We start from the raw sequence: 21,030 nt of genomic DNA on the forward strand, positions 1-21,030 counted from the left end.
TTTCAATGAAGGACCTTAAATTCCAGGTCCTGAATTAAATCTTGAAGGGTGGAAGATGCCTGTGCGTGGACTTTTTTAATGTGTGGTGGTCGTTGCACACCAGCCACCACACGGGCTTGACAGAACTAGGTCTTGGTCCAGTGGCAAGGGTTAACCAAGACAACTGGAGACCAGCTCTGCTGCACGGACCTAGTGCGCACACACATATCGCAGTGTGGGCTGGCCCATGCTGCTCCTGGCCCTCGTCTCTTCTGGGGCCCCGAACTCGCGCCTCTCCTGGGCCCCAATCACGTCCCTCGACAATCTCTCGCCGCTCCCTCGCCGCTCCTGCTGTACCTGCCCACGCTCCAATCACCGACCTGGATCTTGGTGATGTCCCTCTTCACCGCCGTTGTGCTCCAGCACGTGCTGCTCCCTGGAGTGGTATGCTGCCACGCTGCTCCTTCCGCTCCCTGGCCTGCTCCGATGGTGCATATGGAAGGCACCAAGGCAGAGACGGCCATACCTTCTTGTCATTGAAGGCAGTGCAATGGGAATGCCATCACACCATCAGTGTCACACACCTCATAGGCCATGCATATAATCTTAGTTCATCCATCCAGGAATAACAGACCCCCTCATCCCAACAACAGCTGTTTCTGAATCTTTTCCAAGGATTTAGCTTTAATAACTGACCCAAAAGTACAAGCCATGTGTTTATGACACTTTGTGTGAAGAACTACCCGACCTCAGTACTAAATTTGCATCTTACTAATTTGAACCCGTGGCCCCTTGCCCTACTATTGCAGTTTAATTTGGGATACTGTTCTGGATCTACCTTCATAGCGCCTTTAACGTAGTAAAACGGCCTGAGGTGCTTCACAGGAGCGTTACCAAACAAAATCCGACACCGAACCACATAAGGAGATATTAGGACCGGTGACCAAAAGCTTGGTTAAGGAGGCAAGTTTTAAGGAGCGCCTTAAAGGAGGAAAGGTGGAGAGGTTTAGGGAGGGAATTCCAGAGTGTGGGCACGGCCGCCAATGGTGGAGCGATTAAAATCAGGGATACACAAGAGGCCAGAATTGGAGGAGCGCAGAGATTTCGGAGGGCTGTCGGACTTATTTGTCTACAGGATCTCCTCCATTCAGGGCTGAAAATCCCAACTCTCTTCAGTCTTTCTTTATAATGTAGTCCTAGGAATGAGTCTTGTGACCCTTCTGTGCATTCTTTCCGCATATTGAAGGTCCTCCTTGTGTCTCAATGACCAGGACTGGACACAATATTCAAGATGTAATCTGACAAGAGCACTGTACTATTTAAGAACTTTTTCTTCTGACCCTTGTACTTGACTGTGGTGGATATACATGTCCTACAGCAAGCAATAAAAAAGGCAAATGGCATGTTGTCCTTTAATGCAAGGGGGTTGGAGTACAAGAGTAAGGAAGTCTTGCTACAATTGTACAGGGCCTTGGTGAGATCACACCTGGAGTTTTAGTCTCCTTATCTAATGAAAGGATATACGTGCCTTGGAGGCAGTGCAACAAAAGTTCACTAGATTGATTCCTGGGAGTAAAGGGCTGTCTTATGATGAGGGATTGTGTAGAATGGGCCTATACTCTCCGGAGTTTAGAAGAATGAGGAGATCTCGTTGAAACACACAAGATTCTGAAGGGGATTGACAGGGTAGATGCTGAGAGGTTGTTTCCCCCGGGCTGGAGTGTCTAGAACTAGGGGGCACAGTCTCAGGATAAGGGGTCGGCCATTTAAGACAGAGATGAGGAGGAATTTCTTCACTCAGAGGGTTGTGAATCTTGGGAGTTCTCTGCCCCAGAGGGCTATGGATGCTGAGTCTCTGAAGATATTCAAGGCTGAGATAGATAGATTTTTGGAATCTAGGGGAATCAAGGGATATGGAGATTGGGCAGGAAAGTGGAGTTGAGGTCGATGATCAGCCGTGATCTTATTGAATGGTGGAGCAGGCTCGAGGGGCCGAATGGCCTATTGCTGCTCCTATTTCTTATGTTCGATTATTCGCTTTGTTGTTTGCTGTTCCACAGTGACTGGACCCATTGAATGTTATGTCTACCAGTACTGTAACTATTTCAACACCATTATGGAGCACTTACACAGCATTTAGGATGGTTCTATGGGTATTGGCAGCTTTTTCCAATTGGTCATTCTTTGAATAAAAGACTTGCATTTCCATAGCGCCTTTTGCAACCTCAGGACATCCCAAAGCACTTTGCAGCCAACTAAGTCCTTTTGACGGGTGGTCACTGTTGTAATGTAGGAAACGTAGCAGCCAACCTTTACACAGCAAGCTCCCACAAACAGCAACGTGATAATGACCCAGTTAATCTGTTTTAGTGATGTTGGTTGAAGGATAAATATTGTCCAGCACACTGTGGCTAACTCCTCTGCTCTTCTTCGAAATATTGGCCATGGATTCTTTTACATCCACCTGAGAGAGCAGATGGGGCCTCAGTTTAACATCTCATCCAAAAGACGGCACCTCCCACAGTGCGGCGCTCCCTCAGCACTGCACTGGGAGTGTCAGCCTAGATTTTTGTGCTCAAGTTCCTGGAGTGGGGACTTGAACCCACGACCTTCTGATTGAGAGGTGAGAGTGCTGCCCACTGAGCCATGGCTGACACTGTTCAATTATATAGTCACTCACGCCCAGCCTCATCCTGTTCTCACCATGTGTCCTCTTTCCAACATGGTTCAGGAGGAGGAACCTTGGCTGACTGTTTCTCCACATTGGCCCAATTGTTGAACCCCAGGTACTATCCTGGCCATGGTCAGCTAACATCAGAATAAGACCCAGGACCTGTGTAGGTCTGTACAGCCGTTATAACCTCTACTCACCCACACTGATCTGTTATGGAAACTCCACAATGTACAACACATGACTGGATTATTGCCCTCTGCAACACAGCAATATTTCAGTTATGTTTAATGAAATAGAACAAGCAATAAAATTCATCATGCTTTTTATTAAATACTACTTACACCATCCACCTATACATGTCTCGTCGCGTCGCTGAGAGCGTGTAGAAATCAAGCGCAGGCAGTGGAAAGAGCGTGCGGCAAACCAGTCCCACTCACCCCTTCCCTCAACGACTATCTGCCCCACCTGTGACAGAGACTATAGTTCTCGTATTGGACTGTACAGCCACCTAAGAACTCATGTTAAGAGTGGAAGCAAGTCTTCCTCAATTCCGAGGGACTGCCTATGATGACACATGTGCAGCTAGGGATCTCCTTTAACCGTTAAAGGCCCGGCAATTTTTTTTTTGAAGAAATTCCATTTCACCCATTTTCCTGAAACATTAACTTAAGAGCAGGGGAGTTCTCCCCGGGACATTTAAAAGAAAAAAATGACTATAACACATCCCATCAGATTCCAATGTACTTGTTCCCCCCCAATAGATAAACTCACTTCAACTTGCCATGGGGAAGTGGAGAGGGCACAATTTCAGCAAAAACAGCGAGAGAGAGAGAAGCAAAGGAGAAAGACAGATGGGGAAAAGACATCATAAATCTATGAAAATTATCAACTGTGGAAGAATATCACTTCCCATTTAACTTGTGTCAAATCATTCTCACCCAGATAAAATAGAACTTAAACAGTCTTGCATCTAGCACTGGTCTATCGCATTTTGTCACAGATCCAAACATCAAGAAAGGCAGTCATTTCCTGCTGTTTTTTTCTCAGCTTGATAACCTCGCCTCTCTGAGTGTGACAGCCAGAATTTACAAGCATCTGCCACTCTACTGAGACCTCACTCCCTCAGCAATCTTCCTCTAGATAACCGCAGGATGTGCCTAGGTGGGAAATTGTGGATCAGTGTATTCTGTATCTTCTGTAGACCAATAGAATATAAAGGGGAAAGCGAGAGAGATTTATATAGCGCCTTTCATATCCTCAAGACGTCCCAAAGCACTTTACAGCCAATTAAGTACTTTGGAAGCGTAGTCACTGTCTTAATGTAAGAAACATGGCAGCCAAATTGCGCACAGCAAGGTCTCACAAGCAACAAAGTGATAATGACCAGGATAATCTATTTTTAGTGATGTTGGTTGAGGAATAAATGTCGGCCAGGATACTGGGGAGAACTCTCCTGCTCTTAAGTTAATGTTTCAGGTGTAACCCTTCATCAGTACTGAAAAATGAACAGCATTTAAATCAAAATGTAACAAAGGGAAAGGGAGAGAGAAAAAGAGACAACACACAGATAAACAAAGGTCATTCTCCCCATAATTTGTGTGTGTGTTTTTCCCAACCCCCTTCCCTGCTCTGTTCCTGTTCAAATGCTGTTCATTTTTACCAGTTCCAATTAAGGGTTACAACCTGAACCATTAACTTGTCTGTTCTCACCACAAAGAGACTGCATGTGCTGCGTTACGCGCACATCCTGCTGTTTGTTTACGATATTTTTGTTGTTGCTTTTTACTTCAATGTTTGCGATCATCGCACTGCTCAATTTGCAAACTTTACGATTTATAAAGCTATCTACTTTTATTATTTCTGTGGGGCTTTTTAAAAAAAAAAGCCTTTTCGGGTGCATTTACACTATCGGTGTTGGCGCAAAGCAGTCCTGCCCACGCATCAATGCTAAACGTAAATCAGGCAATGATGTTTGGAGCAAAGCAGAGTGAGACTCCATCCCCCATTTTTTTTTTCTGGTGTCCCCGATTCTGCATTCAGACTGTATTTAAACTATGAATGTCTCGTCGGGCCAAGTCTTTTTGTTGGGATTGTAAACGCACCCTCGATTAACTGAGGATGAGTGTCGCGAGGATGCAGTTTTTATACTTATCCAGATCTCGTGCCACTCCATTGATATCAGGTCTTATTGTCCGCCCAAAAAACGTTAACAGAAGTTAATGTGCAACAGGGAATTTGAACATGATCCTCCCGATGGCTTCTGCTGCAATTTATTGCACAACCACCCGTCCCTTCCGGATGTCTTCCTCCATTCTTTGATACCACGGCTTTATCTTGGTGTTTACCATCATGTCACTGAACGCCTCCAGACCTTCCATGACCCGGAGGACCCCGTAGACTGCCTGTGCGGAGGGAAAAGGAAAAGAGAGAAAGGGGAAATTACAAGAGACAGACTGGCAGAACTGAGAGGATATACCCATCGGGAAACGGTGGGTCTCTTTTCTCTACAAAAGCAAAGAAGATGGAGAGGTGACCTACATAAGAACATAAGAGATAGGAGCAGGAGTAGGCCATACGGCCCCTCGAGCCTGCTCTGCCATTTAATACGATCATGGCTGATCCGATCATGGACTCAGGTCCACTTCCCTACCTGCTCCCCATAACCCCTTAATTCCTTTTCGGTTAAGAAACTGTCTATCTCGGTCTTAAATTTATTCAATGACCCAGCCTCTACAGCTCTCTGAGGCAGCAAATTCCACAGATTTACAACCATGTGAGAGAAGAAATTCCTCCTCATCTCAGTTTTAAATGGGCAGCCCCTTATTCTAAGATTATGCCCCTAGTTCTAGTCTCCCCTATCAGTGGAAACATCCTCTCTGCATCCGCCCTGCCAAGCCCCCTCATAATCTTATACATTTCGATAAGATCACCTCTCATTCTTCTGAATTCCAATGAGTAGAGGCCCAACCTACTCAACCTTTCCTCATAAGTGAACCCCTTCATCTCCGGAATCAACCTTGTGAACCTGATCGAGGCCTTTAAGATTATGAAGGGATAGACACAGAGTATATGTTTCCACTTGTGGGCGAGACCAGAACTAGGGACCATAAATATAAGATAGTCACTAATAAGAACATAAGAAATAGGAGTAGGCCATTCGACCCCTCAAGCCTGCTCCTCCATTCATAAGATCATGGCTGATCTGATCTTGGCCTCAACTCCATTTTCCTGCCTGCCCCCAATAACCCTCGACTCCCCTGTAATTCAAAAATCTGTCTATCTCGGTCTTGAATATATTCAATGACTCAGCCTCCGCAGCTCTCTGGGGTAGAGAATTCCAAAGATTCACGACCCTCTGAGAGACATTCCTCCTCATCTCTGTTGTAAATGGGCGACCCCATATTCTGAAACTATGTCCCCTAGTTCTAGATTCCCCCATGAGGGGAAACATCCTCTCTGCATCTACCCTGTCAAGCCCCCTCAGCATGTTATATTTTTCAATAAGATCACGTCTTATTCTTCTAAACTCCAATGAGTATAGGCCCAACCTGCTCAACCTTTCCCTTCATCTCAGGAATCAACCTCGTGAACCATCTCTGAACTGCCTCCAATGCAAGTATATCCCTCCTTAAAGAGCTGGTAATTGGGATTAAACTGGATAAACCTCTTGTTGGCCGGAGCAGATATGATGGTAAGTACTGTAGGGAATCGAATCGAATACGGCCAGGGTGATCTCCTGGACTAGTTTTGATCGCCTGGATGGATCGGAGAGGAATTTCCCCAGATTTTTCCCCCCGAATTGGCCTGGAATTTTAATCTGGTTTTTGCCTCTCCCAGGAGATCACATGGCTCCAGTTGGGGTGGAGTGTAGAATGTTTCAGTGTAAGGGGTGTCACAGTTGTGTGGGGTGGACTGGTTGGTCTTTACCTTTCCGCCATTGTTCATAGGTTTATATGTAACCTTCAGGGCTGCTGACCGAGGGCCGTGCGGCTCTTTGTCGGCCGGCGCGGACATGATGGGTCGAAATGGCCTCCTTCCGCGCTGTAAATTTCCATGTTTCTAAATGAGGAGACCAAAACTGTACACAGTACTCGGGTGTGATCTCACCTAAATTCAAAAAGTAATTCAGGCGAAACTTCTTTACCCAGAGAGCGGTGAGAATGTGGAACTTGCTACCACAGGGAGTAGTTGAGGAGAATAGTATAGATGCATTTAAGGGAAAGTTCGATAAACACGAGGGACACAGGAATAGAAAGATATGCTGATAGGGTTAGATGATACGTTGGTATCATGGTAGGTATTACATCATATACAGCTACATAACATTACGGAGCATATGCAGCACTGAAACAGGCCATTCGGCCCAACAGGTCTGTGCTGGTGTTTATATTCCACACCAGCCTCCTCCCACCCTACTTCACTCACCCTATCATCATATCCATCTGCACTTTTCACCCTCGTGTGCTTATCTAGCTTCTTCGTAAATGCATCTATGCTATGCTTAGAGGCAGTGCAGCAAAAGTTCCCTTGATTGATTCCTGGACGAGAGTGTTGTCCCATGAGGAGAGATTGAGTAGATTGGGCCTTTACTCTCTGGAGTTTGGATGACAGGTGATCTCAGTGAAATATGAAAGGTTCTGAAGCAGACTGACAGAGTAGATGCTGAGTTTCTTTGAATCTTTAGAATTCTCTGCCCCAGAGGGCTGTGGATGCTGAATCTCTGAATATATTCAAGGCTGAGCTAGTTAGATTTTTGGACTCCAGGAGAATCACGGGATATGGGGATCGGGCGGGAAAGTGGAGTTGAGGTCGAAGATCAGCCATGATCTTACTAAATGGTGGAGCAGGCTCGAGGGAGCGACCTCCTATTTCTTATGTTCTTCGCTTTTCTGGGGAAAAGAGACCCAGCCCCTGTCTAGCCTTTCCTGATAACTCAGTTCTGCTATCATGGTAATCTCCCAAGAGAACCCAAAATGATTGACATCTCTTACCAGGTCAGCGAGGTTGGGCGTGCTCCCACCCATGAACGGCCTGTGCTTGCCAACAGCAGCCACCCATTGATCAGCCGCTTTGTACAGGTCCTGCCGGACATCATCGTGAAGCTTATGTCTGAAAACCAAGGACAAAAATTCAGCAAGTTCTCGTAGGATGTTATGCTCCTCCTGTACTATGTGGGAACTCAGGGACACTTCCGGAGTCCCTGACGATTACGTGTGCGGGAAGTGTATCCGCCTCCAGCTCCTGACAGACCGTGTTGCGGAGTTGGAGCTGAGGGTGGATTCACTCTGGAGCATCCACGATGCTGAGAATGACGTGAGTATCACGTGTAGCGAGTTGGTCGTACCACAGGGAAAGGGTCCACAGCCAGATAGGGAATGGAAGACCAACAGGAAGAGCAGTGCAAGGAAGGTAGTGCAGGAGTCCCCTGTGGTCATCCCCCTGCAAAACAGATACATTGCTTTGGGTACTGTTGAGGGGGATGACTCATCAGGGGAGGGCAGCAGCAGCCAAGTTCATGGCACCGTGGCTGGCTCTGCTGCACAGGAGGGCAGGAAAAAGAGTGGGAGAGCAATAGTGATTGGGGATTCAATGGTGAGGGGAATAGATAGGCGTTTCTGCGGCCGCAACCGAGACTCCAGGATGGTATGTTGCCTCCCTGGTGCAAGGGTCAAGGATGTCTCGGAGCGGGTGCAGGACATTCTAAAAAGGGAGGGAGAACAGCCAGTTGTCCTGGTGCACATTGGTACCAACGACATAGGTAAAAAGAGGGATCAGGTCCTACGAAACGAATTTAAGGAGCTAGGAGCTAAATTAAAAAGTAGGACCTCAAAAGTAGTAATCTCGGGATTGCTACCAGTGCCACGTGATAGTCAGAGTAGGAATCGCAGGATAGCGCAGATGAATACGTGGCTTGAGCAGTGGTGCAACAGGGAGGGATTCAAATTCCTGGGGCATTGGAACCAGTTCTGGGGGAGGTGGGACCAGTACAAACCGGACGGTCTGCACCTGGGCAGGACCGGAACCAATGTCCTAGGGGGAGTGTTTGCTAGTGCTGTTGGGGGGGAGTGTTTGCTAGTGCTGTTGGGGAGGATTTAAACTGATATGGCAGGGGGATGGGAACCAATGCAGGGAGACAGAGGGAAACAAAAAGGAGGCAAAAGCAAAAGACAGAAAGGAGATGAGGAAAAGTGGAGGGCAGAGAAACCCAAGGCAAAGAACAAAAAGGGCCACTGTACAGCAAAATTATAAAAGGACAAAGGGTGTTAAAAGAACAAGCCTGAAGGCTTTGTGTCTTAATGCAAGGAGTATCCGCAATAAAGTGGATGAATTAACTGTGCAAATAGATGTTAACAAATATGATGTGATTGGGATTACGGAGACGTGGCTCCAGGATGATCAGGGCTGAGAACTCAACATCCAGGGGTATTCAACATTCAGGAAAGATAGAATAAAAGGAAAAGGAGGTGGGGTAGCATTGCTGGTTAAGGAGCAAATTAAGGCAATAGTTCGGAAGGACATTAGCTTGGATGATGTGGAATCTATATGGGTAGAGCTGCAGAATACCAAAGGACAAAAAACGTTAGTGGGAGTTGTGTACAGACCTCCAAACAGTAGTAGTGATGTTGGGGAGGGCATCAAACATGAAATTAGGGGTGCGTGCAATAAAGGTGCAGCAGTTATAATGGGTGACTTTAATATGCACATAGATTGGGTTAACCAAACTGGAAGCAATACGGTAGAGGAGGATTTCCTGGAGTGCATAAGGGATGGTTTTTTAGACCAATATGTCGAGGAACCAACTAGGGGGGAGGCCATCTTAGACTGGGTGTTGTGTAATGAGAGAGAATTAATTAGCAATCTCGTTGTGCGAGGCCCATTGGGGAAGAGTGACCATAATATGGTGGAATTCTGCATTAGGATGGAGAATGAAACAGTTAATTCAGAGACCATGGTCCAGAACTTAAAGAAGGGTAACTTTGAAGGTATGAGGCGTGAATTGGCTAGGATAGATTGGCGAATGATACTGAAGGGGTTGACTGTGTATGGGCAATGGCAGATATTTAGAGACCGCATGGATGAACTACAACAATTGTACATTCCTGTCTGTCGTAAAAATAAAAAAGGGAAGGTGGCTCAACCGTGGCTATCAAGGGAAATCAGGGATAGCATTAAAGCCAAGGAAGTGGCATACAAATTGGCCAGAAATAGCAGAGAACCCGGGGACTGGGAGAAATTTAGAACTCAGCAGAGGAGGACAAAGGGTTTGATTAGGGCAGGGAAAATGGAGTACGAGAAGAAGCTTGCAGGGAACATTAAGACGGATTGCAAAAGTTTCTATAGATATGTAAAGAGAAAAAGGTTAGTAAAGACAAACGTAGGTCCCCTGCAGTCAGAATCAGGGGAAGTCATAACGGGGAACAAAGAAATGGCGGACCAATTGAACAAGTACTTTGGTTCGGTATTCACTGAGGAGGACACAAACAACCTTCCGGATATAAAAGGGGTCGGAGAGTCTAGTAAGGAGGAGGAACTGAGGGAAATCCTTATTAGTCGGGAAATTGTGTTGGGGAAATTGATGGGATTGAAGGCCGATAAATCCCCAGGGCCTGATGGACTGCATCCCAAAGTACTTAAGGAGGTGGCCTTGGAAATAGTGGATGCATTGACAGTCATTTTCCAACATTCCATTGACTCTGGATCAGTTCCTATGGAGTGGAGGGTAGCCAATGTAACCCCACTTTTTAAAAAAGGAGGGAGAGAGAAAACAGGGAATTACAGACCGGTCAGCCTGACATCGGTAGTGGGTAAAATGATGGAATCAATTATTAAGGATGTCATCGCAGTGCATTTGGAAAGAGGTAATATGATAGGTCCAAGTCAGCATGGATTTGTGAAAGGGAAATCATGCTTGACAAATCTTCTGGAATTTTTTGAGGATGTTTCCAGTAGAGTGGACAAGGGAGAACCAGTTGATGTGGTATATTTGGACTTTCAGAAGGCTTTCGACAAGGTCCCACACAAGAGATTAATGTGCAAAGTTAAAGCACATGGGATTGGGGGTAGTGTGCTGACATGGATTGAGAACTGGTTGTCAGACAGGAAGCAAAGAGTAGGAGTAAATGGGGACTTTTCAGAATGGCAGGCAGTGACTAGTGGGGTACCGCAAGGTTCTGTGCTGGGGCCCCAGCTGTTTACACTGTACATTAATGATTTAGACGAGGGGATTAAATGTAGTATCTCCAAATTTGCGGATGACACTAAGTTGGGTGGCAGTGTGAGCTGCAAGGAGGATTCTATGAGGCTGCAGAGCGACTTGGATAGGTTAGGTGAGTGGGCAAATGCATGGCAGATGAAGTATAATGTGGATAAATGTGAGGTTATCCACTTTGGTGGTAAAAACAGAGAGACAGACTATTATCTGAATGGTGACAGATTAGGAAAAGGGGAGGTGCAAAGAGACCTGGGTGTCATGGTACATCAGTCATTGAAGGTTGGCATGCAGGTACAGCAGGCGGTTAAGAAAGCAAATGGCATGTTGGCCTTCATAGCGAGGGGATTTGAGTACAAGGGCAGGGAGGTGTTGCTACAATTGTACAGGGCCTTGGTGAGGCCACACCTGGAGTATTGTGTACAGTTTTGGTCTCCTAACCTGAGGAAGGACATTCTTGCTATTGAGGGAGTGCAGCGAAGGTTCACCAGACTGATTCCCGGGATGGCGGGACTGACCTATCAAGAAAGAATGGATCAACTGGGCTTGTATTCACTGGAGTTCAGAAGAATGAGAGGGGACCTCATAGAAAGGTTTAAAATTCTGACGGGGTTAGACAGGTTAGATGCAGGAAGAATGTTCCCAATGTTGGGGAAGTCCAGAACCAGGGGACACAGTCTAAGGATAAGGGGGAAGCCATTTAGGACCGAGATGAGGAGGAATTTCTTCACCCAGAGAGTGGTGAACCTGTGGAATTCTCTACCACAGAAAGTTGTTGAGGCCAATTCACGAAATATATTCAAAAAGGAGTTAGATGAAGTCCTTACTACTAGGGGAATCAAGGGGTATGGTGAGAAAGCAGGAATGGGGTACTGAAGTTGCATGTTCAGCCATGAACTCATTGAATGGCGGTGCAGGCTAGAAGGGCCGAATGGCCTACTCCTGCACCTATTTTCTATGTTTCTATGTTTCTAGGACAAGATACAGGAGGTCCAAAAGGAAGAATCATCATCATCGGCAGTCCTTCGAAATCAAGGAAGACTTGCTTCCACTCTAAAAGTCAGTTCTCAGGTGACTGTACAGTCCAATACGGGAATTAGTCTCTGTCACAGGTGGGACAGACAGTGGTTGAAGGAAAGGGTGGGTGGGGAGTCTGGTTTGCCGCACGCTCCTTCCGCCGCCTGTGCTTGTTTTCTGCATGCTCCCGGCGACGAGACTTGAGGTGCTCTTCCTCCACCTAGGGCAGTCTTTGGCCAGGGACTCCCAGGTGTCGGTGCGGATGTTGCATTTTATCAAGGAAGAGTGCTTGGAATTTCACTCCGGATAATAAGTGAATGTGGCACGAGTGCTTCAAGCGGAGATATCAACAGTTGGAAAAACCGGTGTATGTAACATTTCCCCATTGCGTGCGCCATTTAAAAAAAATTCACTCACGGGATGTGGGCGTCGCTGGCAAGGCCAGCATTTATTGCTCATTCCTAGTTACCCTCGAGAAGGTGGTGGTGAGCCGCCTTCTTGAACCGCTGCAGTCCATGTGGTGAAGGTGCTCCCACAGTGCTGTTAGGGAGGACGTTCTAGGATTTTGACCCCGCGACGATGAAGGAACGGCGATATATTTCCAACTTGGAGGGGAACCTGGAGGTGATAGTGTTCCCATGCGCCTGTTGCTCTTGTCCTTCTAAATGATAGAGGTCACGGGTTTGGGAGGTGCTGCCGAAGAAGCCTTGGTGAGTAGCTGCAGTGCATCTTGTAGATGGTGCACAATGCAGCCACAGTGTGCCGGTGGTGGAGGGATTAAGTGTTGAAGGTGGTGGATAGGGTGCCAATCAAGCGGGCTGCTTTATCCTAGAAGGTGTCGAGCTTCTTGAGTGTTGTTGGAGCTGCACTCATCCAGGCAAGTGGAGAGTATTCCATCACACTCCTGACTTGTGCCTTGTAGATGGTGGAAAGGCTTTGGGGAGTCAGGAGGTGAGATGCTCACCACAGAATACCCAGTCTACTTCTGTAAATATCCTGGGGTGGGGTGGGGTGGGGTGGGATAGGGGCAGGGGAGAAAGGAACAGGAGGGAAGAAAAGATAAAAATGGATTGTAGAGATCGCAGGTTTGGGAGGTGCTGTTGAAGAAGCCTTGGCGAGTTGCCGCAGTGTATCTTGTAGATGGTACACACTGCAGCCACGGTGCGCCGGTGGTGGAGGGAGTGAACGTAAGATGGTGGATGGGGTGCTGATCAAGCGGACTGTTTTGTAGGTGCAGGGCCAGGGAAGGGATGGGGGTTTTGGGAGGGTGGGGGGGCAGAGTTGCGGACAAGGGAGGCCGACACTTCACTTGTGGGACCCGAAGGAGCACACCTGCCAACGTTGAGTTCGGAGTCGGGTTCCGATTACACAATTGGGACCGGATCTGCATATTTAAGGCATGGCTTCGGTGGGTATTCTCAGCGCCTCCATTTTAAAATTGCAGTCGGTGGCATCGGAGCAAGCGACCACTTTAATTGACCCCTCCCCCATCCGGTTCCCGCTGGGCGGGTAAAGTTAAAATTTCCTCCCTCCAAAGACCTCCGTGTCCCATTTGTAAATTAATCTCGGTCCTTTTTTGAACATCGACAATTCACCAACTGTGTGAGCGGACCCACTTCAAAATCTCAGTACTTCCCCCTGCCCTCAAATCAACAGCTTGGGCTAGCGGAGTCATAGAATCTTACAGGACAGGAGGAGGCCATTCAGTCCATCGTGCCTGTGTTGGCTCTTTGAAAGCGATCCAATTAGTCCCACTCCCCTGCTCTTTCCGCTGTACATTTTTTCCTTTTCAAGTAATTAATCCAATTCCCTTTTGAACGTTCCTGTTGAATCTGCTGCCACCTCCCTTTCATGCAGCACAACAACTCACTGCGTTAAATTTTTTTTTTTAATTCTCCTCATCTCCCCGATGACTCATTTGCCATTTACTTTAAATCTGTGTCCTCTGGTTACCAACTATTCCACCAGGTGAAACAGTTTCTCCTTATTTACTCTACCAAAATCCTTCATGATTTTGAACGCCTCTATTAAATCTCCACCATAACCTTCTACATAAGAACATAAGAAATAGGAGCAGGAGTAGGCCGTACGGCCCCTCGAGCCTGCTCCGCCATTTGATGCGATCATGGCTGATCCAATCATGGACTCAGGTCCACTTCCCTGCCCGCTCCCCATAACCCCTTATCGGTTAAGAAACTGTCTACCTCTGTCTTAAATTTATTCAATGACCCAGCTTCTACAGCTCTCTGAGGCAGCGAATTCCACAGATTTACAACCCTCTGCTCTAAGGAGAACAATCCTAGCTTCTCCAGTCACCTCCACGTCACTGATGTCCCTCATCCTGGTACCATTGTAGTAAATGTCTCCTGCACCCTTTTCAAGGCTTCCGCCTAATCTTGGTTCCATCTCCGGTGGTCAATCTCCCACCTCCCCTCCAGGGGCCTGGGCTTACTACAGGAAACTTAAAAAAAGAGTTAAGTGCACGCACCTCGACTTGAGTCTCTTGCTGACAAAGAACATGGCTGCTGCTCCGACATACTTGGCGAAAAACCCTTCAAACGTTCCAAACTTGCCCTCCCGCACGATGTAGTCGAAAGACTCCAGTGCCTCTCCGGGAGTGCGGTAAACGTTGGGTGAAATGAGATGCACCAGCCGGTCATCCACCCACATGCGCCATTTCATTTCCTCCCTGGACATTTAAAAAAAAACAAACGCGTTATATAAAAAAAAAGAACTGGATTTCTATAGCGCCTTTCACGACCACCGGACATCTGAAACCGCTTTACAGCCAATGAAGTACTTATGGGGTGTAGTCACTGTTGTAATGTGGGAAACGTGGCCGCCAATTTGCACACAGCAAGCTCCCACACACAGCAATGTGATAATGATCAGATAATCTGGTTTTTTTTTTGTTATGTTGATTGAGGGATAAATATTGGCCCAGTATACCGGAGAGAACTCCCCCTGCTCTTCTTCGAAATAGTGCCATGGGGTCTTTAACGCCCACCTGAGTGAGCAGACGGGGCCTCGGTTTAACGTCTCATCCGCAAGACGGCACCTCCGACAGTGCAGCGCTCCCTCCGCAATGCACGGCCATGTTCTTTGGCAGCAAGACACTCAAGTAGAGGTGCGTGCATTTCATTCTTTTAAGTTTCCTTTAGTAATTCCTGGCACCTAGAGAGGCGGTGGGAGAATGCCCACCGGAGATAGAACCAAGATTAGTCAGAAGCCTTGAAAAGGGTGCAGGGGACATTTATTAGAATGGTACCAGGATGAGGGACTTCAGTTACATGGAGGTGACTGGAGAAGCTGGGGCTGTTCTCCTTCGACCAGAGAAGCTTAAAGGGAGATTTAATAGAGATGTTCAAAATTATGAAGGGTTTTGGTCGAGTAAATAAGGAGAAACTGTTTCCACTGGTGGAAGGGTCGGTAACCAGAGGACACGGATTTCAAGTAATTGGCAAATGAGCCAGCAAAGATTATCCGAGACCTGCAGCCGGCCGGCTGATTGAAGTCGCCATGGGCCACGATCTAGGCAGCCACTAGGCCGTGTGCGGCAGCAGCTAGACAATGAACAGACTGTATTGCCCATCCCTCCCTTGTGGAAGTAGGGCTGTGGCCAACAATTTGAAGTTTGTACACGACAACAGCATTTATATAGCGCCTTTGACCGTAGTAAAAACGTCCCAAGGCGCTTCACAGGAATGTTAGCAGACAACATTTTACACCGAGCCACATAAGGATATATTAGGACAGGTGAGGTAGGTTTTAAGGAGCATCTTAAAAGGAAGAGAGATGCAGAAAGGTTTCGGGAGGAAATTCCAGATCTTCAGGCCCAGTCAGCTGAACGTGCGGCCACCAATGGTGGGGCGATTAAAATCGGGGATGCGCGAGGCGCCAGAATTGGAGCAGCGTAGCGATCTCGGAGCGTTATAGGGCTGAAGGTGATGACAGAGATAGGCAAAGCCACGGAGGGATTTGAAAACAAGGGAGAGAATTTGAAAAATCGAGGCTCTGCGGGATTGGGAGCCAGTGTCGGCCAGCGAGCACAAGTTTTGATGGGTGATTCCCTGCAATGGCCCCGGCCTGCTGAAGCCAGGTCGCTGATTGCAGTGCGGGCTAGCGCAGCAGGAGGAGCGAAGGAGTGGCACGAGTTTGTAGAGGGAAGTGACCGGGGCCCAGGAGCGGCGCGAATTTGGGGCTCAGAAGAGGCGAGGGCCCAGGGGCAGCACGGGCCAGCCCACACTGCGATATGTGTACGCACTAGGTCCGTGCAGCAGAGCTGGTCTCCAGTCGTCCTGGGTAATCCTTGCCACTGGACCAAGACCTCGCTCTGTCAAGCCCGTGTGGTGGCTGGTGTGCAACGGCTAAAAAAAATCCACGCACAGGCATCTTCCACCCTTCAACATATAATTTTGGATCTGGAATATTAGGTCCTTCATTGAAACACCTGCGAAGTTATCCCTTTTTGGCACGGAAGCAAGTCATGCTTGTTACAAGGGACTGCCTATGATGATGATGATGATGGTGGGTGAACGGGACATGGTGCGAGATAGGACATGGTACGGTCAGCAGAGTTTTGGATGAGCTCTTTATTGGGGGGGGGGGGGTAGCGACCCAGGAGAGCATTGGAATGGTTGAGCCAGGAGGCAACAAAGGCACACTGGCAAATCCGCTCCACCCTCCTCATATGCAGCATCATAAGAACATAAGAATTAGGAACAGGAGTAGGCCATCTAGCCCCTCGAGCCTGCTCCGCCATTCAATAAGATCATGGCTGATCTGAAAAACTGCGCCCCTGGGACTCAAAAGGTAGACATCGCTGAACGTGTTATTTCCTTTCCTCTAGCATTAAAAAAATCCCAAATGGCGTCAAATGGCACGAGAACAAACGGGTCACATCGACTCCCTCTGAGCGATCCCCCCAAATCCCCAGCACTGAACTAAATTTGTATAGAAACATAGAAAATAGGTGCAGGAGCAGGCCATTCAGCCCTTCTAGCCTGCACCGCCATTCAATGAGTTCATGGCTGAACATGAAACTTCAGTACCCCCTTCCTGCTTTCTCGCCATAACCCTTGATCCCCCGAGTAGTAAGGACTTCATCTAACTCCCGTTTGAATATATTTAGTGAATTGGCCTCAACTACTTTCTGTGGTAGAGAATTCCACAGGTTCACCACTCTCTGGGTGAAGAAGTTTCTCCTCATCTCGGTCCTAAATGGCTTACCCCTTATCCTTAGACTGTGACCCCTGGTTCTGGACTTCCCCAACATTGGGAACATTCTTCCTGCATCCAACCTGTCCAAACCCATCAGAATTTTAAACCTTTCTATGAGGTCCCCTCTCACTCTTCTGAACTCCAGTGAATACAAGCCCAGTTGATCCAGTCTTTCTTGATAGGTCAGTCCCACCATCCCGGGAATTAGTCTGGTGAATCTTCGCTGCACTCCCTCAATAGCAAGAATGTCCTTCCTCAAGTTAGGAGACCAAAACTGTACACAATACTCCAGGTGTGGCCTCACCAAGGCCCTGTACAACTGTAGCAACACCTCCCTGCCCCTGTACTCAAATCCCCTCGCTATGAAGGCCAACATGCCATTTGCTTTCTTAACCGCCTGCTGTACCTGCATGCCAACCTTCAATGACTGATGTACCATGACACCCAGGTCTCGTTGCACCTTCCCTTTTCCTAATCTGTCACCATTCAGATAATAGTCTGTCTCTCTGTTTTTACCACCAAAGTGGATAACCTCACATTTATCCACATTATACTTCATCTGCCATGCATTTGCCCACTCACCTAACCTATCCAAGTCACTCTGCAGCCTCATAGCATCCTCCTCGCAGCTCACACTGCCACCCAACTTAGTGTCATCCGCAAATTTGGAGATACTACATTTAATCCCCTCGTCTAAATCATTAATGTACAATGTAAACAACTGGGGCCCCAGCACAGAACCTTGCGGTACCCCACTAGTCACTGCCTGCCATTCTGAAAAGTACCCATTTACTCCTACTCTTTGCTTCCTGTCTGACAACCAGTTCTCAATCCACGTCAGCACACTACCCCCAATCCCATGTGCTTTAACTTTGCACATTGTGGGACCTTGTCGAAAGCCTTCTGAAAGTCCAAATATACCACATCAACTGGTTCTCCTTTGTCCACTTTACTGGAAACATCCTCAAAAAATTCCAGAAGATTTGTCAAGCATGATCTCCCTTTCACAAATCCATGCTGACTTGGACCTATCATGTCACCATTTTCCAAATGCGCTGCTATGACATCCTTAATAATTGATTCCATCATTTTACCCACTACTGAGGTCAGGCTGACCGGTCTATAATTCTCTGCTTTCTCTCTCCCTCCTTTTTTAAAAAGTGGGGTTACATTGGCTACCCTCCACGCGATAGGAACTGATCCAGTCAATGGAATGTTGGAAAATGACTGTCAATGCATCTGCTATTTCCAAGGCCACCTCCTTAAGTACTCTGGGATGCAGTCCATCAGGCCCTGGGGATTTATCGGCCTTCAATCCCATCAATTTCCCCAACACAATTTCCCGACTAATAAAGATTTCCCTCAGTTCCTCCTCCTTACTAGACCCTCTGACCCCTTTTATATCCGGAAGGTTGTTTGTGTCCTCCTTAGTGAATACTGAACCAAAGTACTTGTTCAATTGGTCTGCCATTTCTTTGTTCCCCGTTATGACTTCCCCTGATTCTGACTGCATGGGACCTACGTTTGTCTTTACTAACCTTTTTCTCTTTACATATCTGTAGAAACTTTTGCAATCCGCCTTAATGTTCCCTGCAAGCTTCTTCTCGTACTCCATTTTCCCTGCCCTAATCAAACCCTTTGTCCTCCTCTGCTGAGTTCTAAATTTCTCCCAGTCCCCAGGTTCGCTGCTATTTCTGGCCAATTTGTATGCCACTTCCTTGGCTTTAATACTATCCCTGATTTCCCTAGATAGCCACGGTTGAGCCACCTTCCCTTTTTTATTTTTACGCCAGACAGGAATGTACAATTGTTGTAATTCATCCATGCGGTCTCTAAATGTCTGCCATTGCCCATCCACAGTCAACCCCTTCAGTATCATTCGCCAATCTATCCTAGCCAATTCACGCCTCATACCTTCAAAGTTAGCCTTCTTTAAGTTCTGGACCATGGTCTCTGAATTAACTATCATTCTCCATCCTAATACAGAATTCCACCATATTATGGTCACTCTTCCCCAAGGGGCCTCGCACAATGAGATTGTTAATTAATCCTCTCTCATTACACAACACCCAGTCTAAGATGGCCACCCCCCTAGTTGGTTCCTCGACATATTGGTCTAGAAAACCATCCCTTATGCACTCCAGGAAATCCTCCTCCACCGTATTGCTTCCAGTTTGGCTAGCCCAATCTATGTGCATATTAAAGTCACCCATTATAACTGCTGCACCTTTATTGCATGCACTCCTAATTTCCTGTTTGATGCCCTCCCCAACATCACTACCACTGTTTGGAGGTCTGTACACAACTCCCACTAACGATTTTTGCCCTTTAGTGTTCTGCAGCTCTACCCATATAGATTCCACATCATCCAAGCTAATGTCTTTCCTAACTATTGCATTAATCTCCTCTTTAACCAGCAATGCTACCCCACCTCCTTTTCCTTTTATTCTATCCTTCCTGAATGTTGAATACCCCTGGATGTTGAGTTCCCAGCCCTGATCATCCTGGAGCCACGTCTCCGTAATCCCAATCACATCATATTTGTTAACATCTATTTGCACACTTAATTCATCCACCTTATTGCGGATACTCCTTGCATTAAGACACAAAGCCTTATGCAATAGTGAACTGTTTTGGTCTTATTTAAGGAGGGATAGAAACATCGAAAATAGGTGCACGAGTAGGCCATCCGGCCCTTCGAGCTTGCACCACCATTCAATATGATCATGGAAGATCATGCAACTTTAGTACCCCATTCCTGATTTCTCTCCATACTCCTTGATCCCTTTAACCGTAAGGGCCACATCTAACTCCCTTTTGACTATATCTAATGAATTGGCCTCAACAACATTCTGTGGTAGGGAATTCCACAGGTTCACAATTTTCTGAGTGAAGAAGTTTCTCCTCATCTCGGTCCTAAATGGCTAACCCCTTAGACTGTGACCCCTGGTTCTGGATTTCCTCAACATCGGGAACATTCTTCCTGCATCTAACCTGTCCAATCCTGTCAGAATTTTATATGTTTCGAGGAGATCCCCTCTCATTCTTCTAAATTCCAGTGAATATAAGCTTAGTCGATCCAGTCTTTCATATGTCAGTCCTGCCATCCCGGAAATCAGCCTGGAGAACCTTCGCTGCACGCCCTCAATAGCAAGAATGTCCTTCCTCAGATTAGGAGACCAAAACTGTACACAATATTTAAGGTGTGGCCTCACCAAGGCCCTGTACAACTGCAGTAAGACCTCCCTGCTCCTATACTCAAATCCTCTCGCTATGAAGGCCAACATGCCATTTGCCTTCTTCACCGCCTGCTGTACCTGCATGCCAACTTTCAATGACTGATGTACCATGACACCCAGATCTCATTGCACCTCCCCTTTTCCTAATCTGTCACCATTCAGATAATATTCTGCTTTCCCCTGTTTTTGCCACCAAAGTGGATAACCTCATATTTATCCGCATTATACTGCATCTGCCATGCATTTGCCCACTCACCTAACCTGTCCAAGTCACCCTGCAGCCTCTTAGCATCCTCCTCACAGCTCACACTGCCACCCAGCTTAATGTCATCTGCAAACTTGGAGATATTACGTTCAATTCCTTTGTCTAAATTATTAATATATATTGTAAATAGTTGGGGTCCCAGCACTGAAGCTTGCGGTACCCCACTAGTCACTGCCTGCCATTCTGAAAAGGACCCGTTTATTCCTACTCTTTGCTTCCTGTCTGCCAACCAGTTCTCTATCCACGTCAATACATTACCCTCAATACCATGTGCTTTAATTTTGCACACCAATCTCTTGTGTGGGACCTTGTCAAAAGCTTTTTGAAAGTCCAAATATACCACATCCACTGGTTCTCCCTTTTCCACTCTACTAGTTACATCCTCAAAAAATTCTAGAAGATTTGTCAAGCATGATTTCCCTTTCAT

General features: G+C 47.0%; 1 protein-coding gene across 2 annotated transcripts in view; it reads right to left on the bottom strand.

Annotated features, from left to right (window-relative positions):
- Nucleotides 1–2,958: 2,958 nt before the first annotated feature.
- The window catches only part of ptgesl (prostaglandin E synthase 2-like), a 30,454-nt gene continuing 12,382 nt past the window's right edge, over nucleotides 2,959–21,030 (bottom strand). For both annotated transcript variants that reach the window (XM_070863702.1, XM_070863701.1), the window contains 3 exons: nucleotides 14,368–14,568; nucleotides 7,645–7,762; nucleotides 2,959–5,055 (listed from right to left, as the gene is read on the bottom strand). In XM_070863702.1, coding sequence (XP_070719803.1) covers nucleotides 4,924–5,055; nucleotides 7,645–7,762; nucleotides 14,368–14,568 — 451 coding nt within the window. In that variant the 3' untranslated portion in view covers nucleotides 2,959–4,923. The remainder of the gene's footprint in view (nucleotides 5,056–7,644; nucleotides 7,763–14,367; nucleotides 14,569–21,030) is intronic.

Source organism: Pristiophorus japonicus, chromosome 20 (genome assembly GCF_044704955.1).
Source record: "Pristiophorus japonicus isolate sPriJap1 chromosome 20, sPriJap1.hap1, whole genome shotgun sequence".
Classification (NCBI taxonomy): Eukaryota; Metazoa; Chordata; class Chondrichthyes; family Pristiophoridae; genus Pristiophorus; species Pristiophorus japonicus.